A 21,985-nucleotide genomic window follows, 5' to 3' on the forward strand; every position below is an offset into this window, starting at 1 on the left:
GAGGATCGCTGAAGAGTTTGAACAACATTGGAATTTCCCTAACTGCGGAGGAGTCATCGATGGGTAACACATCAACATCAACCCACCTGCCAACACCGGATCATATTACTACAACTACAAAGGATTCTTCAGCATTGTTCTCAACTACGAATTTCTGTTTGCGGATGTCTGCAAGAATGGCCATGCTTCGGAATTGTGGGTCCTTCAAACAGATGACTTTCTACCAGAGACTCACCAACAAAACCCTCAACTTGCCATCACTGGACGAGACAAAGCACGGCCTAAATTACTTTTTCGATGCTGACGAGGCTTTTGCATTACATGAACGTGATGAAGCCATTTGCACCGAGGGGCCTGACCAGAGAGAAGTGGATCTACAACTACCGTCTATCCCGGGCACGGCGCATTGTGGAAAATGCGTTTGGAATAATGAGCAACCGCTTCCGCATTTTCCACACTACCATCAACCTACGTGTGGAGAAGATAGACTGGGTCGTGATGGCGTGCTGTGTGTTGCATAACTTTCTGCGAAGAAACACTACACAACGAGGACCAGTCCCAGCTAGACCAGAAGATGTAGGACCTCCGGAGGACATTGGCCATTTGACATCTGTGTCTGCACACCAATTTCTACAACATCGACCGCATGTGCCAAAGAAGTGAGGGAGGAGTACATGGCCTATTTCAACGGACCAGGTGCGGTGCCATGGCAGGAGGAATGTATGTGAACTAACTGACTATATTGGACATTTTGGATTGAACAACAAAAACATTAAGGATTTTGGTGTATTAACTGTGTCACTACTTACCAAGACTTCAGCAGACTGTCCAGGCACTTCTGCAACCTCCTGTTCTCCCTCTCGCTCAGCCATCAACACGATAGATTCCCTTTGTGGGTCTTGATCACTGATGAAGGACATCATATGGTAGTACCAGAGTGTGGGCTCATATATATCATCTGTGCCTGCTCCTGATTTTTTGGAGTCATCCACCTTCTTTTTTTCTTTTATGTACACTGTCCTGAGGTTTTGAATTTTCTGCCTGACAGTTCTCAGGTCAGCATCGACAATATACAGTTTTGTATACTCCAAGAGCAGCTGTAATGCGGCCAACTTGTGCAACTTGTTGTGGTATTGGCACGAAGTTATCTTCCACAGACACTCTTTAGAGTGCAGGATTTCGATGAATCCGCTAACGAACTCACATTCACTATCCATGGACATATCTATGAAGAGGAAAAAAAAAAGGACCTATAAGTATTAGTTTTATTATATTTTATGTTGTTATGGTTACATTTTTGAATGTTTTAATATTTTCGTTTTTAAAGGTTTGGTATGGTATTGTAATCGTGTTTTCTTTTACAGGAATGTCATGTGTTTATTTTTAGGTATTTTAATGTTTTTCTTTCTTTTACAGAATGGGTCTTCAACCTTTGGCCCTCTAGCTGTTGTGGAACTACAGATCCCAGGATGCCGTGCCACAGTTTTAACATGCTGATATTTCCAAACCTTGGTAGGGCATGCTGGGATGTGTAGTTCCACAACAGCTGGAGGGCCGAAGGTTGAAGACCCCTGTTTTACAGGAATGGTGTGTGTTTTTAAATGTATTGTATGGTGTTTTTTTGGTTACAGTAAAGTTTTATTTCTTTTAAATGTATTTTTCTTTTATCTGTATTGTATTTATTTTTTTACATGTTTTGACACATATATTGTGTTTTCAATATGAAGAATCTTTCTGTAATGTATTTGTTTATCTTGTTTAAATATATTTGATTATTAATTTTTCAAAAAGTTTGTTTTCTAATTAATTATTAGGTGGGCCTATGACATTGGTGGACAGTTGGTTAGGTGGGGGGCACACATTGGTGGGTAGTGGGAGCTTAATACATGACCCAGCCACCGCCCGCCTCATTACGGCGGGCGGTGGCTGGATCATGCATTTATTACCTGGGGGGCACGCAGTGGGGAGCACACATTGGTGGGCAGTGTGGTTGCATTTATACAGTACAAATACTCACCAAACTTCAACAAAATAAACTTCAGTGTGCAGGCTCCCGACTTGTGCTTCCTTCTCTCATACACGATGCTGCACAAGATGGCTTAGGGGCGTGTCCAGGCTCCTGTCAGTCAAATTCCGCGTTGTGCGATGAATCGTACGATTCGTCGTTAGTAAAAAAAAAACTCTCTATCTGCTGCCATCGTGTTCCAGGTTGGCTAATCTGCCCTACAGCACAGCAGATGAAAGGATGCGAGGTACGACGAGTGGGGACGCACATCGGCATTGTGCTCGTGAGTAAAAACTCATGATTTGGACTTATTTTAACCGATTCGTCGTCGCGGTTCGTCGAAATCGGCCTAATTAGATGAAAAATCGCTGTGTGTGTGGTCACCTTTAGGGGCATAGACTGAAACCAATGTCGTCACTCTATCTTCCAGTTCCCAACTAAAATAAGATAACGACCATCTCTATCAGCCAACTGAGAATATCAATTCAAATTGTACCGAGCGATGGAACAGAATAGCTACTCCGTTTCTTTTGAAAGGACCATTGGCATAATAAGCAGTAGGGTATCGGGAGTTACGCATGATAGGAGGAGCTAAAGATGAAAAATGGGTTTCCTGCAGAGCAACCACCTTTGCCCTTTCTTTATGGAATGTATCCAAAGCTAGGCTTCTTTTATTGGGAGAATTAATTCCGTGGGTGTTTATAATATAGTAAAAAAAAAAAAAAATAAACGTATGTAATTGGACTCAAATCTAGATTCCCGAGGGAGAAGAGAGAGACAGAACAAGGGAAAATATAGGGAAATAGGGCATAGGGATATGGGTTATAGAAAAAAAACTGAAGGAGCCCAGAATTTTTTTTTAGGGCTATAGTATTTGTTGCCGGGGAACCTTGGCGGCAAAACCAAAAAAAAAAAAGAACAGTAGGGAGGTGGCCCTAAGCGGGACCCACCCATGCAGCAATCAAAATTCTACCTGTATTAGTAGCCTATGAAACATACTGAGTATATTAAACATGTGACCATACAACATGATCTAATCTAATAGAGACAATCTTATAAAACAGTAGCAAAAAAAACCCAAAACTGTATCACTGCTAAATATATAGAATTGAAACTGACTGGGTGTAGAATATAAACCAGTACCTATAATCAACAAAGATAACGTTGTGAACAGAGTTGACAAACACATCAGTAATTAAGCGGATATCGATTCCCAACCTAACAAAGGATACCATATCAGGAACAGAAACCCGTAGCATAGAAAAACAGTACCTATGTATAAAACAGATATACATAAATCAACAAACATATCTAGCATTTATCAAATGGAATATAAAAAAGAAAAAAAAAAAGCCTCTGCATCCATTGTTAAGAAAATAATGAGCCACAACAACCAACAGAATATCTAAAGACATCTTGATTAATTCCAATAATAAACATAGCAATTTCCTACTTAAACCGTGTCAGCCAGGGGAGACATGATCCAAAGAGGTGGAAGCAGTGTCTGCAATAGCCAAGTCCCAATTTGTCAATAGCTTAACCTCTGCTTCAGAGGATATCACATAGGTGGAGGATTCGTACTGGACAAGAATCTTGACAGGGAATCCCCAATGATAAGGAATATTGTTGTCTGGAATTGCAGAGGTTATGGCATGATATGTGCGTCTTTTAGCCAAGTATACGGTAATAAGTCTTGAAAGATTTATAGTCCACCCAAGACATCAGAACCTTCAGCTTGTCTGGCTGCCTTTTTAAAATATTTTATTTTGCATGAAAAAAATGTATCCTCAGCAGAGTGTCTCTGGGAAAGTTAGTAGATCCTCATCTCAGCCTTGGTTGGCGATGCACTCAATCAATAAGCAGATCTTGTTCCTTCGCCGAGGGGAGGAGGTTCTGGAATAACAGTGACATATTCCTGGAGCTCAGAAGGTGCAACTGAATCGGGAATGCCTCTAATCTTAAGATTGTTTCGTCTCGACCTGTCCTCTAGGTCCGCTAGCTCAGGGCTTGACAAATCCCAGGTCGCCATGGCTAAAAGATTTTGCTGCCTGGCTACCAGATTTTGCAGTTATGGAGGAAGCAGATCCTCATCAGCCCCCGCTGAGATTTGTGCCTATAGTATTGCGGCGTTCATTTCATGCACAGGACTGCACGTGCTGAGTGTCGTCTGTGGTGACTGCTGTGTCTGTCCTAGCCTGCGCTGACTCCTCCTGTCCTTCTCTGACCCATGCTGTCTGTCTGAGTCTACGCTGATTCTCCTGTATGTCCCGGCTGTCTACTGTTGCCTATCTCCGGCTGCATAGAGCTCCCCGGTAATAGGGTCTATGTGTTGCCAGGGATTGCGGAGCGGCTTCGGAGGGATAGTGGTGTGACCACAAGGGGAGGGGGGGTTTTGTTGTACTTTCTGGCACCATTGTTTTATATGAAACATGGTCCGTTATTACTGGAGAGTGGGGGGTGGAGCAGGGAAGCTGTGCAGAGTAGTGAGGGGGCCTTCATGTTACTATATCCATTCAACTGCGACCATTTTTGTGGACTAGTATAGTGTGTATAACAGTTGCATAACACACAGAGCTGTGCTCCTCACTCCTGTAATTTTTTTGGGGGGGACAGTGATCTGGCTCCTAAACTTTCATCCTAGAATTTAGAAAAAATTGTCAAGCCCTGTGCTAGCTTGTCCCTGGTAGAGGTCATCTAAGCTTGTAACTCAGATTGTGCCATGAGTAGGTCATTGTGAGATGCCACCAATTCTTGCATCTTGCCCTCCAGGTGATCTGTACGACCTGCTATCCCCACAAGATCTGCCCTGCTTGAACCAATGTTTCCATACCTGAAAGAATATCGGTAAACAGATGAACCATTGTTTGGGTTGTGAGGGGGGCCGATGGGTCTAGATCCAAACCCACTCCGGATGGGGAATGGAACCCATATTTAGAGGCGTTACAGCAGATCTTGACCGCTTCACGGGAGTGAGTGCAGGGGTTTTTTGTCCAGATGTAGATGATTTAGGAAATAGGACAGGAGCGGGCAAGCGAGGCCTTCACCCCCCTCCCCCCCCCATTTTGTCGGCATGATGATGGATAAATGCTCTGATATACCACAGAGAGGGGAGCCAATTACATGATTTGTAATAGCAGTGGATCAAAGGTTTAAACCTTTACAAGTACATACATTCATAGCTAGCTTTTTCATATTATATTTATTAGCTATTTCACTCTATTATTAAAAAGCAATGACTACACGACCACCCTTCTTTCCCGAAGTTTGCTTAAGCAGTTAAAAAATTGTAATGCTGGCAAAGCAAGGGCGTAAAAATGATAGTCATGGAAGTGTAATCCACCTCTGAAATTGAAGGGGTGAAGGACCATTTTGGCAAGGGAGGTTCCACCAAATATGTTCTACGCTAACAGTATGGAACCTTCTTATATAGATAACACTATAGATAAGAAAAAAAAGTAGCTTTTCATTGCCATGATTGTTGCTGTATAATATATTGGATCCCTCGTTATCGCCCCTAAATGGCCATAGAAGCGTTGCTCGAGGCATGGTAGCTGCCATAGTTGGAATCTGGACCCATTTCCTGTACTCCAGGAATATAGACAGATGTGCCCATATACTATCTATCCTCCATGCACTACAAGTCGTGCCACACATAACGTGAGAGCTCAGTGTGACTCGGTAGCGCCAAGCGTTTTGTGCATCTTCTGTGTGTGACTGTGGGTGTATCTGCATGCGAATTGCTACGTTACAGTGTTACAGCCGCTGACACTGTAACGTAGCATTTTGCATGCAGATACACCTGCACTTGCTCACAGAACATAGGCGTGCTGCATATCAGTTTTGTTAGCAGAAGCTACTTGTGCTATTTATTCACATCGTTATGCGAAAGACGCATTTGAAGGTAAAAAGACGCTCTGCACAACTAATAAGGCTGGAGGCTAGATGTATGTGGACCCATCTGTATAAAGCATCTTCTAATTCGGTGCACCCTGTGTGTGGCTGACTACCTGCTCTCATGGCAGTGACTGCTGCATGTACACAGGAGAGTTTAAATGGCAGCTTGTTCTGGCGTCCAGGGAACCACTAGACTTTGGGATATTATATGCTGTCCATTGATTGGGGATCTCTAACCATAACTATGACTCCTGGGTTTTTTTTAGAGAGTGAAGAAGCTACAGTTCTGTAGTTTTGACACCGTCTCATGAAGCAGTTTTAACAGCTTTGGTTACTTCCAAGTTCCAACTGTTCAACATACAACCTTATGAGCCACAGCAGACAAATCAATCATATCAGTATTTGCAATGATATCCTAGAACTGCAAGGAACATCTTAAGCAATGTACGAACATTGCCCATTCTGTTGGATGGTGGTAGCATTTGCTAATTGCCTGGAAAATATGTTTAATACACCATTGCGTACATGTCTAGAAGAAAATACATGAGCACAATGCGAACAGATCGAAATCATTAGAGGTACTATTAAAAACAAGTATCTGCTAGGATCAGCTGTAAGGTCAAGCAGCCAAAACCTGTCAATGGAAGTAGAAGACCAAGTGCCAATTTCCCTCTGAAAATGGTGAATGAACCTTTAATGTTTACAATTATATCCAAGGTTAAAGATCGAAAGTCTGATTTTTTTTTTTTTTTTTTAAATTCCATTTGTAATGCAGGAATTCCCTGCTATCAATCTGATCCTGCATTGTTCATTATTCTCAGTCACTGGCAGTGCGGTGAATAAACAGGTGCCTACTGCTAAGCTTCTCTCAAGTCACAAGCAAAGCTCACAACTCCCTTTCTCGGTGACTGTCAAAACCTGCCTTACAGTCCGCACTGAATGCCTATTTCACCTTCATATTACAGAAGGCCTATGATGCTACCAGGCTGAAACAAATTTCCACAATTGTTGATGATTAGTTCAGCTTGTGTCCCTAAGAAAATTTAATGGGCGAGATGACATTATGAAGCAACTGGCAGAAAAATATTTACCAGAACCATGTAATTCTTGCACCTCACATTACAACATAATTAGATTTCAGGCTCACAGAACAGTATCTACTAATAACCTGCACATATGAGAGAGGGTACTTGGAGAGGAACTATTTTATACAGGTAAGAGGGTCTACATGTCGAAAATGAAATGTCCATTAAGGTTTGGGAGGTCAGCACTATATGTGCTCACACTGATCCATCCTGCTAACACAGAGGTTCCCAAACCACCATTACAGTCCACGTCTTAAGAATATCCATTCTTGAGCACAGATGACTTAATTAGTACCTCAATTTGGTTTAACCATCTGGACTTAATCATGGATATCCTTAAAACCTACATTGTAATGGCGGAGTTTGGGAACCTCTGTGCTATGTATTATGCATTATATAAAGCCACTTATTTCCAAACCTGCATGTTTGCGTTGTTAGACCACTTTGCTATTATTTTATTGTGCATATATGTTAATATTTTTATACATTTGTTTTGTCTCTAAAACACTTATTTCCTCTCTCTGAAGTTCCTTTTAATTTTCCGCAAAGCTGCTGCTGGGGAGTTGGAGGAGGACAGCGGGCTGCATGCTCTTGCAAGACTCTCAGAAATCGATGTTTCCATTGAGGGTGTGAAAGGAGCAAAAAGCTTTTTTGAAGCAAAGGTAAAACCAATAGGAAACAGAAGTAGATCCATATAATAGGTTTTGCCATAAAGTACTAATGAACAGTGATTTATCAACTCCATAGATATATAAATCCATACACCAAAACTTCAACCATTTGCTGGGATTGTTTGTAAGCTAAACCTGTGTGTGTGTGTGTGTGTGTGTGTGTGTGTGTGTGTGTGTGTGTGTGTGTGTGTGTGTGTGTGTGTGTGTGTGTGTGTGTGTGTGTGTGTGTGTGTGTGTGTGTATATATATATATATATATCTCAAACGGCTGGCACTCCACATAAATGCAAAAGAAATTACTTGCCTTGGTGTCTTCCTGGAAGATATATATATATGCATACCACAAAGAGCGGCACTCGGCATATTCACAAAGTATACACAGACACAAAGAGCGTTATTCAACGTTTCAATCTTAATGAAAGATTTTCGTCAGGAATTACAAGCAATAAAAAATCATCCTTACCTTTATACCCTCTCACCCAGTATGTGAACAGCGTGCATCTCCACGGAATCCCGCATCGAGGCCTAGTTTCCCTTCAATACCATTTGCAATGTCACAAATAAAGATATTAGAAAGCACTGGTCCAAGTACAGATCCCTGAGGTGCTCCACTGGTAACATTTCCCTCTTGAAACTGAACTCCATTTACTACAACTCTGTTTCCTATCCTGCAGCCATGATCTTATCCATTCAACTATCTTTGTATCCAATCCCATGCTTTCCAGTTTATTTAACAGTCTGCGATGTGGAACAGTGTAAAAAGCCTTACTAAAGTCTAGATAAGCTATAATTAATCCCCCCCCTTTATCTAGTTCCTTAGTCACCCAGTCAAAAAAGTCAATAAGATTTGTTTGACATGATCTCCCCCCAGTAAATCCATGCTCTTTGGGATCCTGCAAATTGTTGGATTTCAGATAATCTATGACTCTTTCTATTAAGAGTGTTTCCATCAATTTCCCAACTACTGATGTAAGGCTCACTGGTCGGTAGTTGCTTGCCTCTTCCTTGCTTCCACTTTTGTGCAGTGGGACAACATTTGCTCTTTTTCAGTCCTCTGGAATTACTCCAGTAGCTAGTGACTGGTTGAATAATTCTGTTAATGGTGTTAACAGCACCCCTTTAAGATCTTTTAGTATCCTTGGATGTATCCCATCTGGCCCCATTGATTTATCCACTTTCAGTTTTGAGAGTTCTGTAAATGTGCTTGTTCCTACCTCATTTTTCTGATTACACCTGCAACTTAACTGTGGCCCATTCTCTCTCTCTCAGTAGTGAATACTGAACAAAAATAATTATTAAGATGATCAGTTATTATATTGTCTCCCTCAACAAGACTCCCTCTTTCTGTTTAGTCTTTTTATTCCACCTATTGTTTTTTTTTCCTTTCGCTTATATACTTAAAAAAAAGTGTTGCCCCCTTTACCCACTGACTGTGCCATTTTCTCCTCTGTTTTTGCCTTTGTACATCTGATTACTTTCTTAGCCTCCTTCTGTTTTACAAGATACACCTCTTTGTCGTCTTTATTTTGCGTCTGCTTGTATTTCCTAAAGGCCATCTTTTTTAATTCACAATACTTGCTACCTCTTTCCCAAACCACACTGGCTTCCTTTTCCTTGTGGTTTTCCTGACTCTTTTGATACAAAGGTCTGTTGCCTTTAATATTGCACTTTTTACATTTTCACACCTCACCTGCACTCCTTTCAAGTTCCTCCACTCTGCCAAAGATTCGCTTACACATCTTCCCATCCCTGCAAAATCAGCCTTCCTAAAATCTAACACTTTTGTTTTTGTATGGGGTGAGTCAGTATCTGTCTTTATTCTGAACCATACTGCTTGATGATCACTGGATCCCAGGTTTTCACCCACTTTTACCTCAGATATTCTGTCTCCATTTGTAAGTATTAAGTCTAATATTGTGTCTTTCCGAGTAGGCTCCCTCACCAATGGCTGGAGGGAGGCTCCCTGCAATGAATTCAGGATGTCCCTACTTCTAGTGGAACTTGCCACAGACACATCCCAGTTTATATCAGGTGGATTAAAATCTCCCATGATTATAACCTCTCCTTTTAATGCCATTTTAGTGATGTCCTGCACTAGTTTATTGTCCAGTTCCTCTTCCTGACCTGGTGGTCTGTAGATCACCCCAATACGAAGAATCACTTTCTCCCCTGTTTCTATAGTCACCCAAAGAGTCTCGTTTTTTTTCTTCAATACTATGTATTAACGTAGTATTTATGCTTTCCTTGACATACATTGCTACTCCTCCTCCTATTCTTCCCATTCTGTCCTTCCTTAATAAAGTATATCCTGGTATAGCTATGTCCCAGTCATGATTTTCACTGCACCATGACTCCGTAATAGCCACAATATCCAGATCATCCCTTGTCATTATTGCAATTAGTTCAGGGATTTTATTTCCTAAGCTCCTAGCATTTGCACACATTGCTCTTATAGTTTTATTTGTTTGCTTATTTCTCCTGTTCATCTCTTTGCCTATGTTTGTTTATTTGGTTTTGTTCTGAATTATCTTCTGTTGCTATGGATATGCTTCCTGTTCCATTTTCCAGCAGAAATAATACCTCTTTATTGGGGGAGCAGATTTCTTTTTTCTTGTTTGGTTCACTGCCCCCCTCTTCTAGTTTAAATAGTTCTTGGTGAAACTTTGAAACTGTTCACTCAGTATTCTAGTTCCTTTTGAAGATGGGTGCAGGCCATCATATTTGTATAAGCTTCTATCTTGCCAGATGGCGTGTGCTATGGACTGTCAATCCAAATCCCTCCTCATAACATCACTTCTGTAGCCAAACATCTCCCCCTCTGTGTACTGGCAATACTTCTGAAAAAGTTAGTGGTTGCCACCTGCTTTAGAGCAGTCCCTATTTTCCTGAATTCATCTTTTACTGCCATGACTTCACCATTGGCCAGGTCATTTGTCCCTAGGTGGATAATGACATCCACCTCTCCATCTTTTCTTGCTGCCTTCACAATTCTCAGCATGCACTATTTATCCCTTGGAGCTGTGGCTCCAGGTAAACACCTTACTTGTCTCTCTCCTTCAGCAGTGTTTCCCAGATGTACTCCTCTAAAAATGGAATCTCCCAGGAGTAGTGTAGTCCTTTTTGAAGATGTCATTTTCCTGTTCCTATTCCTTTTTCTATAGTCCGTGGAAGACCCCATATCTTCCTGTTCTGTATTGCCTATATTAGCTGTACCTTCCAGCCCTGCAAGAGCAGCATATGAGTTTTGCAGCGTCACAGCTTGTGGGAGGTGTCTGTGTCCCCCTGGAAATCTCTACCTTTCAGAGCCCACAGTAGTCCAGGCAGTATGTCTTCTGGGGGATCTCTGAGGCAGTGGTGGCCACAAGGACACAGACATCCTATATATCTCAGCATGCAGTTTTGTTAACTCCTTCTGCAACAGAGAAAATTGCTTACAGATTGGACATCAGCTTAGTCTCCAGCATTCTTCCTGCAAAACAAATGCATTACATTACCTGCACTGCACTAAGCCAAACTTTGTCTCAGATGTAAGTGGTATCGGAAATGTGTTACTGTTTGTGTAAACTAACTGCCCTCTTTTTGTATTCTAACTCACCTGCTTCTGTTTCAAACTCGCAAGTCACTTAAGAATTCAAGCCTCACTTTAGATTGCAAGCTTCTCTCAATGAGCTTTTTTTCCATTTAAGGTGACTATGGAAATCTCTTTCTCTAGCTATAGCTTCTATAGTTTTTTCTTAGTTCTTTTGCAGTTATGTAGCCTTTATCCCTTTTTAGATGTGATATGGCTTGTGTGTAGCACATTTATTTAGCATCTTTTTATACTGTAGTATGGACATAGCTCTACAGCTATGGCCAAAAGTTTTGAGAATGACAAGTATTGGTTTTCACAAAGTCTGCTGCTTCAGTCTTTATGATGGCAATTTGCATATACTCCAGAATGTCATGAAGAGTGATCAGATGAATTGCAATTAATTGCAAAGTCCCTCTTTGCCATGACTATGAGCTTAATCCCAAAAACATTTCCACTGCATTTAAGCCCTGCCACAAAAGGAGCAGTTAACATCATGTCAGTGATTCTCTCGTTAACACAGATGAGTGTTGACGAGGACAAGGCTGGAGATCACTCTGTCATGCTGAGATGAGTTAGAACAACAGACTGGAAGCTTTAAAAGGAGGATGGAGCTTGAAATTATTGTTCTTCCTCTGTTAACATTGGTTACCTGCAAGGAAACACGTACAGTCATCATTGCTTTGCACAAAAAGGGCCTCACAGGCAAGGATATTGCTGCCTGTAATATTGCACCTAAATCAACCATTTATCCGGATCATCAAGAATTTCAAGGAGAGAGGTTCAATAGTTGTAAAGAAGGCTTCAGCGCGCCTAAGAACGTCCAGCAATCGCCAGGACCGTCTCCTAAAGTTGATTCAACTGCGGGATCTGGGCACCACCAGTGCAGAGCTTACTCAGGAATGGCAGCAGTCAGGTGTGAGTGCATCTTCTTGACACCAGACCATCCTCCAAAAGTCTTCGCCTCACTGTGCGTGAAGGGCAGCAAAGAAGCCGCTTCTCTCCAGGAAAAACATCAGGGATAGACTGATATTCTGCCAAAGGTACAGGGATTGGACTGCTGAGGACTGGTTTAAAATAAGAGTTATGGTATAACATACCTTTGTTAACTCTTTTTTTTTTTCTTCGAGGTCCATAGGGTCCACAGAAATTACCTTGGGGTATGTGGTTGGAGTGACCCAGGCACCAACAATTAACAAGCTTCAGCTCCCAAGATGCACTGGGTCCTCCGCCATATATACCCCACCCTGGCTACAAGTAGATAGTTTGTTACCAAGCCCATAGAGGGAGAAGGAAAAAGGTGAGAAGAAAGGACCCTTGTACTCTAGAACCACTCTCACTCTAAGAAGAGGGAATCACAGAAATACAAAAGAAAGATCACTCAATAATGCAGGTGCGTCAGGGTGGGTGTCCTGTGGACCTCAAAGAAAAAGAATTAAAGGTATGTTATATCATAACTCTTATTTTCTTAATTGGGGTCCGTAGGGTCCACAGAAATTACATTGGGGATGTCCCAAAGCAGTACCTTTTTAAGGGTGTGGACGCTCCTGTAGAAAGGAGAATCTGATGCCCAAAGGAAGCATCCTGAGAGGCAAATGTGTCAAATGCATAAAATTCTACAAAGGTGTGGACGGAAGACCATGTAGCTGCCTTGCACAATTGTTCAGTAGAGGCACCACGACGAACTGCCCACGATGGTCCCACAGTTCGAGTAGAATGTGCTGTCGCTGTTTTTGGAACAGAGAGATCAGCTAGTGTGTATGCTTGAGAAATTGTCATGCGAAGCCATCTGGCCAGTGCAGTGTCTGTTTGTTGGCTGGCCAGCCCCGCTTATGAGAGCCATACAACACAAAGAATCTGTCTTCCTAATGGAGTTAGTGCGATCCACATAAATACGTATCACGCGTACAACATCCAAAGAAGCTTCACCCACGGAGAGGCCTGAAGACTGAAACCACAATTTCTTCATTCACATGGAACCGGGATACAACCTTAGGCAGGTAACCTGCCCTTGTACGAAGAAGAGCTCTATCCTGATGGAACACCAAAAAAGGAGAGCAAAAAGAAAGGGCTGCTAAATCAGAGACCCTTCGGGCAGAGGAAATAGCAAGAAGAAATACCGTATTTGCTGTTAACCACTTAAGGTCTACAGATTTCAGGGGTTCGAATGGGGGAGCATGCAGAGCCCTGAGAACCAGAGACAAATCCCATAGAGCTACCAGAGGGACAAAAGGAGGCTGAACACACAGAGGGTCTCATTCAGACCCGCTCGCGAGCGCAGGACGCTCGCAAGCGGGTCGATGGTACCCAAATGCGCATGCGCACGACGGAGGGAGCTCCGTCGTGCGCATGCGCGAGACCCGGCGAGCGACGGGGTAGCCGTCGCTCTGGGTCTCGCACCAAAGGGGGCGTGCTGTCGATGGTGAGTGACAGCACGCCCCCTTTGGTGGGCGTGCCGGGGGCATGGCTGCCAGACGGAGGCGTTCCCATGGGAACGCCTACCATCTGGGTCCGGCCCCACTGACATCACTAGTGATGTCAGTGGGAGTGATTTTGGCTCTGATAGAGCCAAAATCACTCCAGGGCTTGCGGCAGCGAGACCCTACCGCAGGGTCTCGTCGCAAGCCCGATGGTCGCGATGGTCAAGACCATCGTGACCATCATCATGGACGCTCGCATAAGCTGTGCGAGCGTCCAAGAGGCCGCTCCAGGTTGAGGTAGGAGGGCCCTGATTCAGAGCGAGCGCTCTGGTCAGAGCGTCCGGCTCTGAATCAGGCCCGGAACCCCTTGAAAAAAACGTTCTAACATCAGGTAACGGGGCGATCCTTCGCTGAAACCAAACCGAGAGTGCAGATGCGTGCACCCTCAGGGTGGCCAGATGGAGACCCCGATCTAATCCTGCCTGAAGAAAAGAAAGCACTCGAGAGACCTTAAACACTTGGGGATCATACTTTCTATGTTCACACCACTGAAAATATTAGTGCCAAATTCTGTAATAAGAGGAAGGTTTCCTTGCCCTAAGCATTGTCTGAATTACAGAAGAACCTTTAGGGATTAGGATGGAAGTTTCAAGAGCCATGCCGTCAAAGACAGGCATGGAAGGTCTGTATACAGGCAGGGACCCTGTATTAACAGTTCTGGCCTTAGAGGAAGAGGCCACGGAGTGTCTTTGGAAAGACTCTGGAGGTCTGGGCCTAGCAGGGGCTACCAGTATTACTGTCTTGATTTCCCGCTTGAATTTCCTGATGACCCTTGAAAGAAAGGAAACCGGAGGAAACAGATACGCCAGTTCAAAGTTCCACTTCACTGCCAGGGCATCCACAAACTCGGCTGCAGGATCCCTGGTTCTGGACCCGTACCTGGGGACCCTGTGGTTGTGACCTGAGGCCATGAGGTCTACCTCTGGAAAACCCCATCTGTCCACTAGGCTCTAAAATACCTGTGGATGAAGAGCCCACTCTCTGGCGTGTATATCCTGGCGACTTAGGAAGTCCGCTTCCCAATTTAGGACTCCTGGTATGAAAACTGCCGAGATCGCTGGAAGATGCCCATACCAGAATGTTTGACACTTCGCCATGGCAGCCTGGCTCCGTGTGCGCCCCTGATGGTTGAGATAGGCTACTGCGGTGGTGTCCGATTGTACCTGGAAAGGCCTGCCCTTCAGTATTTTTTGTGCTCTGAATACCGCTCGCAGTTCCAGAATGTTTATGGACAGGCGACTTTCCCCGGACGTCCATTTCCCTGAAATGTGTGTCGACCTGTCACTTCGCCACATCCGTGGAGGCTTGCATCGGTAGTGCGGAGCACCCAATCTGGAATCCAGAATGGGCACCCTTATTGAGACAGAACATCTGTAACCACCATGACAGGGACAGTCGCACTTCTGGCGAGAGACGGATCGTCTGAGACTTTATTGAATGGTACTCCCCGATCCAGTGTGAGAGGATCAACCGATGCAACGGTCTGGAGTGGAACTGGGCATATTCCACCATGTCTAAGGTGGACACCATGGATCCCAGAACCTGCATTGCTAAATGAACAGATACTGACCACTTGTGAAGAAACCTACGTATCTGTAATTGAAGGGCTGCAATCTTGTCGTCTGGCAGATATATTCTCTGTACCAGAGAATCCAATCGCTCCCCTAGATGCACCATCTGTTGTACTGGAAGAAGTGATGATTTCTTCCAATTTATGATCCAGCCGTGTCTGTGTAGACCAGCAATCGTCAGCCTGAGATAATGCTGCAACACTTGTGGAGATTGCGCCAGTATCAGGAGATCGTCCAGGTATGGTAGTAGCCTGACCCCCTGGTGTCTGAGGCAGGCTGTCATTACTGCCATAATTTTGGTAAACACCCGAGGAGCTGTCGATAAACCAAAAGGCAGCACCTGAAATTGGAAATGTTTGTGCAGCAACGCGAACCATAGAAACCGTTGGTGGGACGGTGTAATTGGCACATGTAGATATGCATCTTGAATGTCCAAAGACACCATAAAATCCCCTGGTTCCATCGCCAACACAATTGACCGAAGGGTTTCCATACGAAACCTGGGAACCCGAATGAGTCTTTTTAGGTTCAGAATAGGACGTTAAGACCCATTGGGTTTTTTAATCAAAAACAGGTTGGAATAATAACCCTTTCCCAGCTGATTCACTGGAACCTGGATTATCACCCTTGATACCAGCAGAGAGTGAATAGAATACCCTTGATAGACTACCTCTTGAACACTGGCTTCTGTTGTTGTGAGATGCCATGTGTCCGAAAACTGAAGAAGTCCGCCTCCTACCCTGGGATCCCCCAGGGGGAGGCCCGCTCCATCAGGCTGTAGATTTATCCTTGGAACTGGAAATTGGACGGCTGTTTGGCCAGGATTTGTTGGATTGTGGATTCCTGCGAGAACTGGTTCTGGAGGAAGGCTGACCCTCTTCTTTTCCTTATGGCCGAAAGGCTCGAAAGGACGGCTCCCTGGGTCTGGGAGTAAATGCTGAAGGCAGACCAGCTGCCACCGTAGCCACAATTTTATCTAGTTCTGTGCCAAACAGAATGCCCCCCGTAAACGGAAGGGATTCCAGGGCTTTCCTGGACCCTGCATCAGCTTTCCAGTCCCTTAACCAAAGGGCTCTGTGAGCCACAACTGAAACCGCTGATGCTTTAGAGGATAATATACCAGCATCCAACGCTGCCTCCTTAACATAGGAGATTATATCCTGCTGTTCCCTGGAAGTCTCTGGCAGAGTCTCTTCCAGTGCCTTCATCCATTCCTCAATGGCTTGGAAACCCAGGCCGTAGCCATGGCCGGGCGAGTAACAGCTCCTGATAAAGAAAAAAGACTGCCTTGAGACAGGCTTCAAGTCTCCTATCTGTGGAATCCTTAAGGGAGGATGCAGATGGTATAGGCAATGTGGCGCTCCTGACCAGATGTGCCACATGCGCGTCTACTGTTGGCGGAATTTCCAATTTAGCACACTCATCTGATGGAAAGGGGTATAAGACCGCAACCTTTTTTTTGTAACATGGAATTTCCTATCCGGAGAACTCCATGCTTCCCAAATAAGTTCTTAGAGGTGCTCCGATTTGGGAAACTCAGCCTTCACCACTTTCTGGCGTATGACTACTGGAGCCTTTCTTTGCACTGGCCCTTCATTTGCTATGTTTAGCACAGCTTTGACCCCCCTAATTAGGGAGAGAACATCTGCTGTTGTAAAATGGTCCTCCTCTCCTGAAAGAGATTCCTGGGAGGAGCCCTGTATATCCCCACACTCATCAGACGATGTACCAGAATCTGTAGGCTGGACGGAGTGATAGGATGAGGCCGACCGCCTTCTGGTCTTTGGCTGTACTGGTCTAGCTGCTTGCAGTGGTTGCTGAAAAGCTGCTGAGGATGAAGCCATACTCTGACCTGAGCGAGCATACACGTCCATCTAGGATGCATAGGGGGCATAAACATAGTAGGTTGCAGTTGTTGAGGGTACCCCATCATCAGGACTGAACTAGGAGCAACCTGCGCTATGATCTGGGAAAACAAAGCCCAAGCAGGTTCCTGCCCAGAGGCTGGTAGATTTGACTAATGTGGTGATTCTTTAAAACAGTGATCACATAATCCATCTTGAATGAAATCCTGTGGGGATAACCCCGCTGTGCAGGCCATAGATGATACCAGCACAGGGGCTTCTGCCACCTGTTTCTTAGTTTCTTTGGACAGAACAATATTGTTAGTGCTATGCAAAGTTTTTCATGCAATGTGACAATGTTTCACACCCAAATATAACCCACACACCTACAGTAGAGGGCTTATGAGTGGAAACAGCAGTGATAGTTTATTGAATAATAAAAAAGGCAGTTAAAACGTGGCTCCTCACTACAGCGTTCTCTGGCGAGTCTCCAATGGCGGAGGCACGGACTGCCATATGGTCCCCCGCGCAAGCCAAAGGAAAATTCTGTGGGCCCTATGGACCCCAAAGAAGAAAGTTATTTTCTCTGTTGAATCCCCTTTCAGATTGTTTGGGGCATCTGGAAAAATGCTTGTTATGGTGAGCGCTACCATCAGTTCTGTGTCATGCCAACAGTAAAGCATCCTGAGACCATTCATGTGTGGGGTTGCTTCTCAGCCAAGGGAGTGGCACCATGGTACCATTTTTTATTCATGGCTGTTAGGCAAAATTGTGAGTAAGCCACTCACAATTTTGCCTAACAGCCATGAATAAAAAATGGTACCAAAACATCCTCCAAGAATAACTTCTCCCAACCATCCAAGAACAGTTTGGTGATGAACAATGCCTTTTCCAGCATAATGGAGCACCTTGCCATAAGGTAAAAGTGATAACTAAGTGGCTCGGGGAACAAAACATTGACATTTTGGGTTCATGGCCAGGAAACTCCCCAGACCTTAATCCCATTGAGAACTTGTGGTCAATCCTCAAGAGGCGGGTGGACAAACAAAAACCCACAAATTCTGACAAACTCCAAGCATGGATTAGGCAAGAATGCATAAACTTAATGTGATTGTCAATAAAAGCCTTTGACACTTATGAAATGCTTGTAATTTTACTTCAGTATACCATAGTAACATCTGACAAAAGGTCTAAAAACACTGAAGCAGCAAACTTTGTGAAAACCAATACTTTGTCATTCTCAAAACTTTTGGCCATGGCTGTATATATGTTTAGAATAATGAAAAGGATAGGAGCCTTCTAGGTGTAGCCTTTCTTATACTGAGGAAAAGTGGCACACATGCTGTCCATAATCACACTGCATGTCCGGATATTTGTCTGTATGCCAGCTGCATAGCTGCTATCCATCTGCTTGCACCACTTCTAATCTTGGTGCAAGAGATGCGTCTGAAAACATACAGAGCTCACCGCAACCAACGGATGCTGATTCAGCCAACAACTGCTCCTGAAAGAGCAAAATGCAAACATTAATCTATCCCTTTTACAGAGCCAGTCACCTACTGTACCTCACATCTACCATATACAGCAACTCAGAGTTTGATTCACACAAAACCTCTTAGTCCCCTCAGTTATATCACAATGACACTTAATTACTTTCCCACTGCGTTAGCAACACAGACAGCACCAATGTGCACAAATCAAATCATATGTCTTAATTTTCAAAATAGCAGAATAGTGTCGTGGCTGCATTGGCTCCAACTTCTGAATCAGGCCCTTAATCTGTACAAAGGAAAGAGCTTTCCATAGCACCTATGAACATAAGCTAAACAAAAGAGCTAAAACACCTTACACAAGAGACATCACATTTAAAGATTACAGTAACTGCAAAATAATTAAACACTAAGAGAGGTATTCAATATGAAACGTTAACTTCACTGCCGAAGTTTACGTTTCATATCGGAGTTTTTTTCTGCGTTAAAGTATCGGGCGCGCTATCCCCGTATTCAATTTGAAATTGTCGAAAACGGGAACCTCCGAAGTTGGATTTGCATAAAGTTACGATTTTTTCCATAAAAAATTTGTAAGACCCCCATAAAGTTGTAAAATCATGGGGGATCACTATGGGTATCCCCGTTTTAGCCTTTAAATGAAAGTCGGGGATTTAAATAGCCGCAGCAGGTGTTTTTTTCCCGACATTGAAGAAGTGTTGCAGAAGAGCACTTAGGTTATTTTTTAAGTGGTCCCATCAAATTTGGGGTACATGAAAATGGGTACTAGCATATTTTTAAGTCCCTAAAGTTAATTTGTAAAAATTCTGCAAAAATGCACCTGCCACTACTTTGCGCAATGAATAAAACACTTGCCCCATACTTGGGGACCCCACCAGAAATGTTTTCGTTAGTTTGGTAATTTTTTTACCTAATTTTTTTTTTTTTAACCCCCCAAAATTTTTTAGTTTTTTTTTAATGGTGTCCCGATTTTTTTAGGGAAATTTTTTTTTTAACATTTCCTTTTAAGGGGACATTCCCAAAACTACAGGCTATTTTTTTTATAAGCCTACACCCCCAAACCCCTATTCTGCATTTTTTTCACTTGCTATAGTGATTTGAAAAATTATCCCTGTTTTTTTAAAAATGAACCTTGACCCCATTTAAGGAAAAAAATGGGAATTTTCAGGGAAATATGCCTGGGACCCCCCTAAAGATGTCCAGACATGGGGGATCACTATGGGTAACCCCGTTTTTGCCTGCAAAAGAAAGTCTGTTTTTTAAATAGCTTTGCCAGGTGTTTTTTCCTGCCACGGCTATTAGAAACCCCGACTTCCTTCAGTAGTTAAAAATGGGGGTACCCATAGTGATCCCCCATATCTAGATATCATTAGGGTGGTCCCTAGAATATTTTCCGAAGATTCCCGTTTCTTTTAAACTGTAAAAAAAAATCTGTCAAAATTTTGAAAAAAAATGACATAAGGTCCCCCCCCAAAAGCCAAACCAGCCCCAGGCTTGCCAGCCAGTGGTGGTTTCTAAAAATACGGGGAATAAAATGTGTAGGGTTCCACCGTATTTTAGAAACCAACACCAGGCTGCAGGGACTAGTACTGGTTTTAAATATAGGGGGCAAAAACGACGTGGGGTACCCCCTATATTTAAGACCAGCACCAGACCCAACCGACCGGGGTGTAATGCCACAGCCCGGAGACCCAATCACCGGGGCTCCAGGTCCAAAGCATTACACCCCAAGTCGGTCAGCGCAAGCCGGTGATCTCGGGGGAGTCGGGGACCCCCCAAAAAAGGGTCCCCCCTCTCCCGAGCACCACAGGCTTACGCTGAAGCCTGGGGCTCATCCCCATATTCCTGGAGTGGTGGGTATGGGGGTAATAGGGGGGCCAAATAATGTAAGACTATTGTAATTTACAGTGGAACTACAAGTCCCAGCATGCCTGCCATTTTGCACTTGTGGAACTACAAGTGCCAGCAGACATGCGGCACCTGCAATTTCACTGTAAAATAAATAGTTAAAAAAAGACAAAACACACACACACACCGTGCCCAGTATAAGTTTATTACACACACCTACCCATTCACACATACTTACCTATACCAGATGTTCGGTCCCCTTGTCCAAGTAGAATATCCAAAAAACATGGCCCTGCAAGAAAGATTTCATACTCACCTACATCCAGCGCTGGTCTCCGCAGTAATCCATGGGATTTAAAAATGAAAAAACGCATCACACATACAGACAGCTTGTAGCGTGGATCAGCTAAATGCGTTTTTTCATTTTTAAATCTCATGGATTACTGCGGAGACCAGCGCTGGATGTAGGTGAGTATGAAATCTTTCTTGCAGGGCCATGTTTTTTGGATATTCTACTTGGACAAGGGGAACCGAACATCTGGTATAGGTAAGTATGTGTGAATGGGTAGGTGTGTGTAATAAACTTATACTGGGCACGGTGTGTGTGTGTGTTTTGTCTTTTTTTAACTATTTATTTTACAGTGAAATTGCAGGTGCCGCATGTCTGCTGGCACTTGTAGTTCCACAAGTGCAAAATGGCAGGCATGCTGGGACTTGTAGTTCCACTGTAAATTACAATAGTCTTACATTATTTGGCCCCCCTATTACCCCCATACCCACCGCTCCAGGAGTATGGGGATGAGCCCCAGGCTTCAGCGTAAGCCTCTGGTGCTCGGGAGAGGGGGGACCCTTTTTTGGGGGGTCCCCGACTCCCCCGAGATCACCGGCTTGCGCTGACCGACTTGGGGTGTAATGCTTTGGACCTGGAGCCCCCGGCGATTGGGTCTCCGGGCTGTGGCATTACACCCCGGTCGGTTGGGTCTGGTGCTGGTCTTAAATATAGAGGATACCCCACGTCGTTTTTGCCCCCTATATTTAAAACCAGCACTAGTCCCTGCAGCCTTGGGTTGGTTTCTAAAATACGGTGGAACCCTACACTTTTTGTTCCCCGTATTTTTAGATACCACCACTGGCTGCAAGCCTGGGGCTGGTTTGGCTTTTGGGGGGGGGACCTTATGTCATTTTTTTGTAAATTTTTACTAATTTTTTTTACAAGATAACAAAAACGGGAATTTTCGGGAAATATTCTAGGAACCCCCCTAAAGATGTCTACACATGGGGTTTCCCTTAGGGTACCCCCATTTTTAACTGCTGAAGGAAGTCGGGGTTTCTAATAGCCGCGGCAAGTGCATAAATGCGACTTTGAAGAAAGTGGTGCAGAAGAGCATTTAGATTTTTTTGGGGGGGGAAATAACTATGCCCAGCAAATTTGGGGTACTTGAAAATGGGGGTCAGCATATTTTAAAGTTGCTAAAGAGACTTGAAAAAATTGTGAAAAACCCACCTGCCGC

The 21,985-nt window shown here is 43.8% G+C and overlaps 1 protein-coding gene across 1 annotated transcript in view; it reads left to right on the top strand.

The window, feature by feature from the left end:
- Window positions 1–21,985, top strand: part of EFHD2 (EF-hand domain family member D2) — a 67,393-nt gene that overhangs the window by 35,614 nt on the left and 9,794 nt on the right. The window contains exon 3 of the mRNA XM_088453962.1: window positions 7,512–7,646. Coding sequence (XP_088310088.1) covers window positions 7,512–7,646 — 135 coding nt within the window. The remainder of the gene's footprint in view (window positions 1–7,511; window positions 7,647–21,985) is intronic.

The sequence above is a fragment of the Taudactylus pleione genome, unplaced genomic scaffold (genome assembly GCF_031769625.1).
Source record: "Taudactylus pleione unplaced genomic scaffold, aTauple2 ptg000604l, whole genome shotgun sequence".
NCBI classification, from domain to species: Eukaryota; Metazoa; Chordata; class Amphibia; order Anura; family Myobatrachidae; genus Taudactylus; species Taudactylus pleione.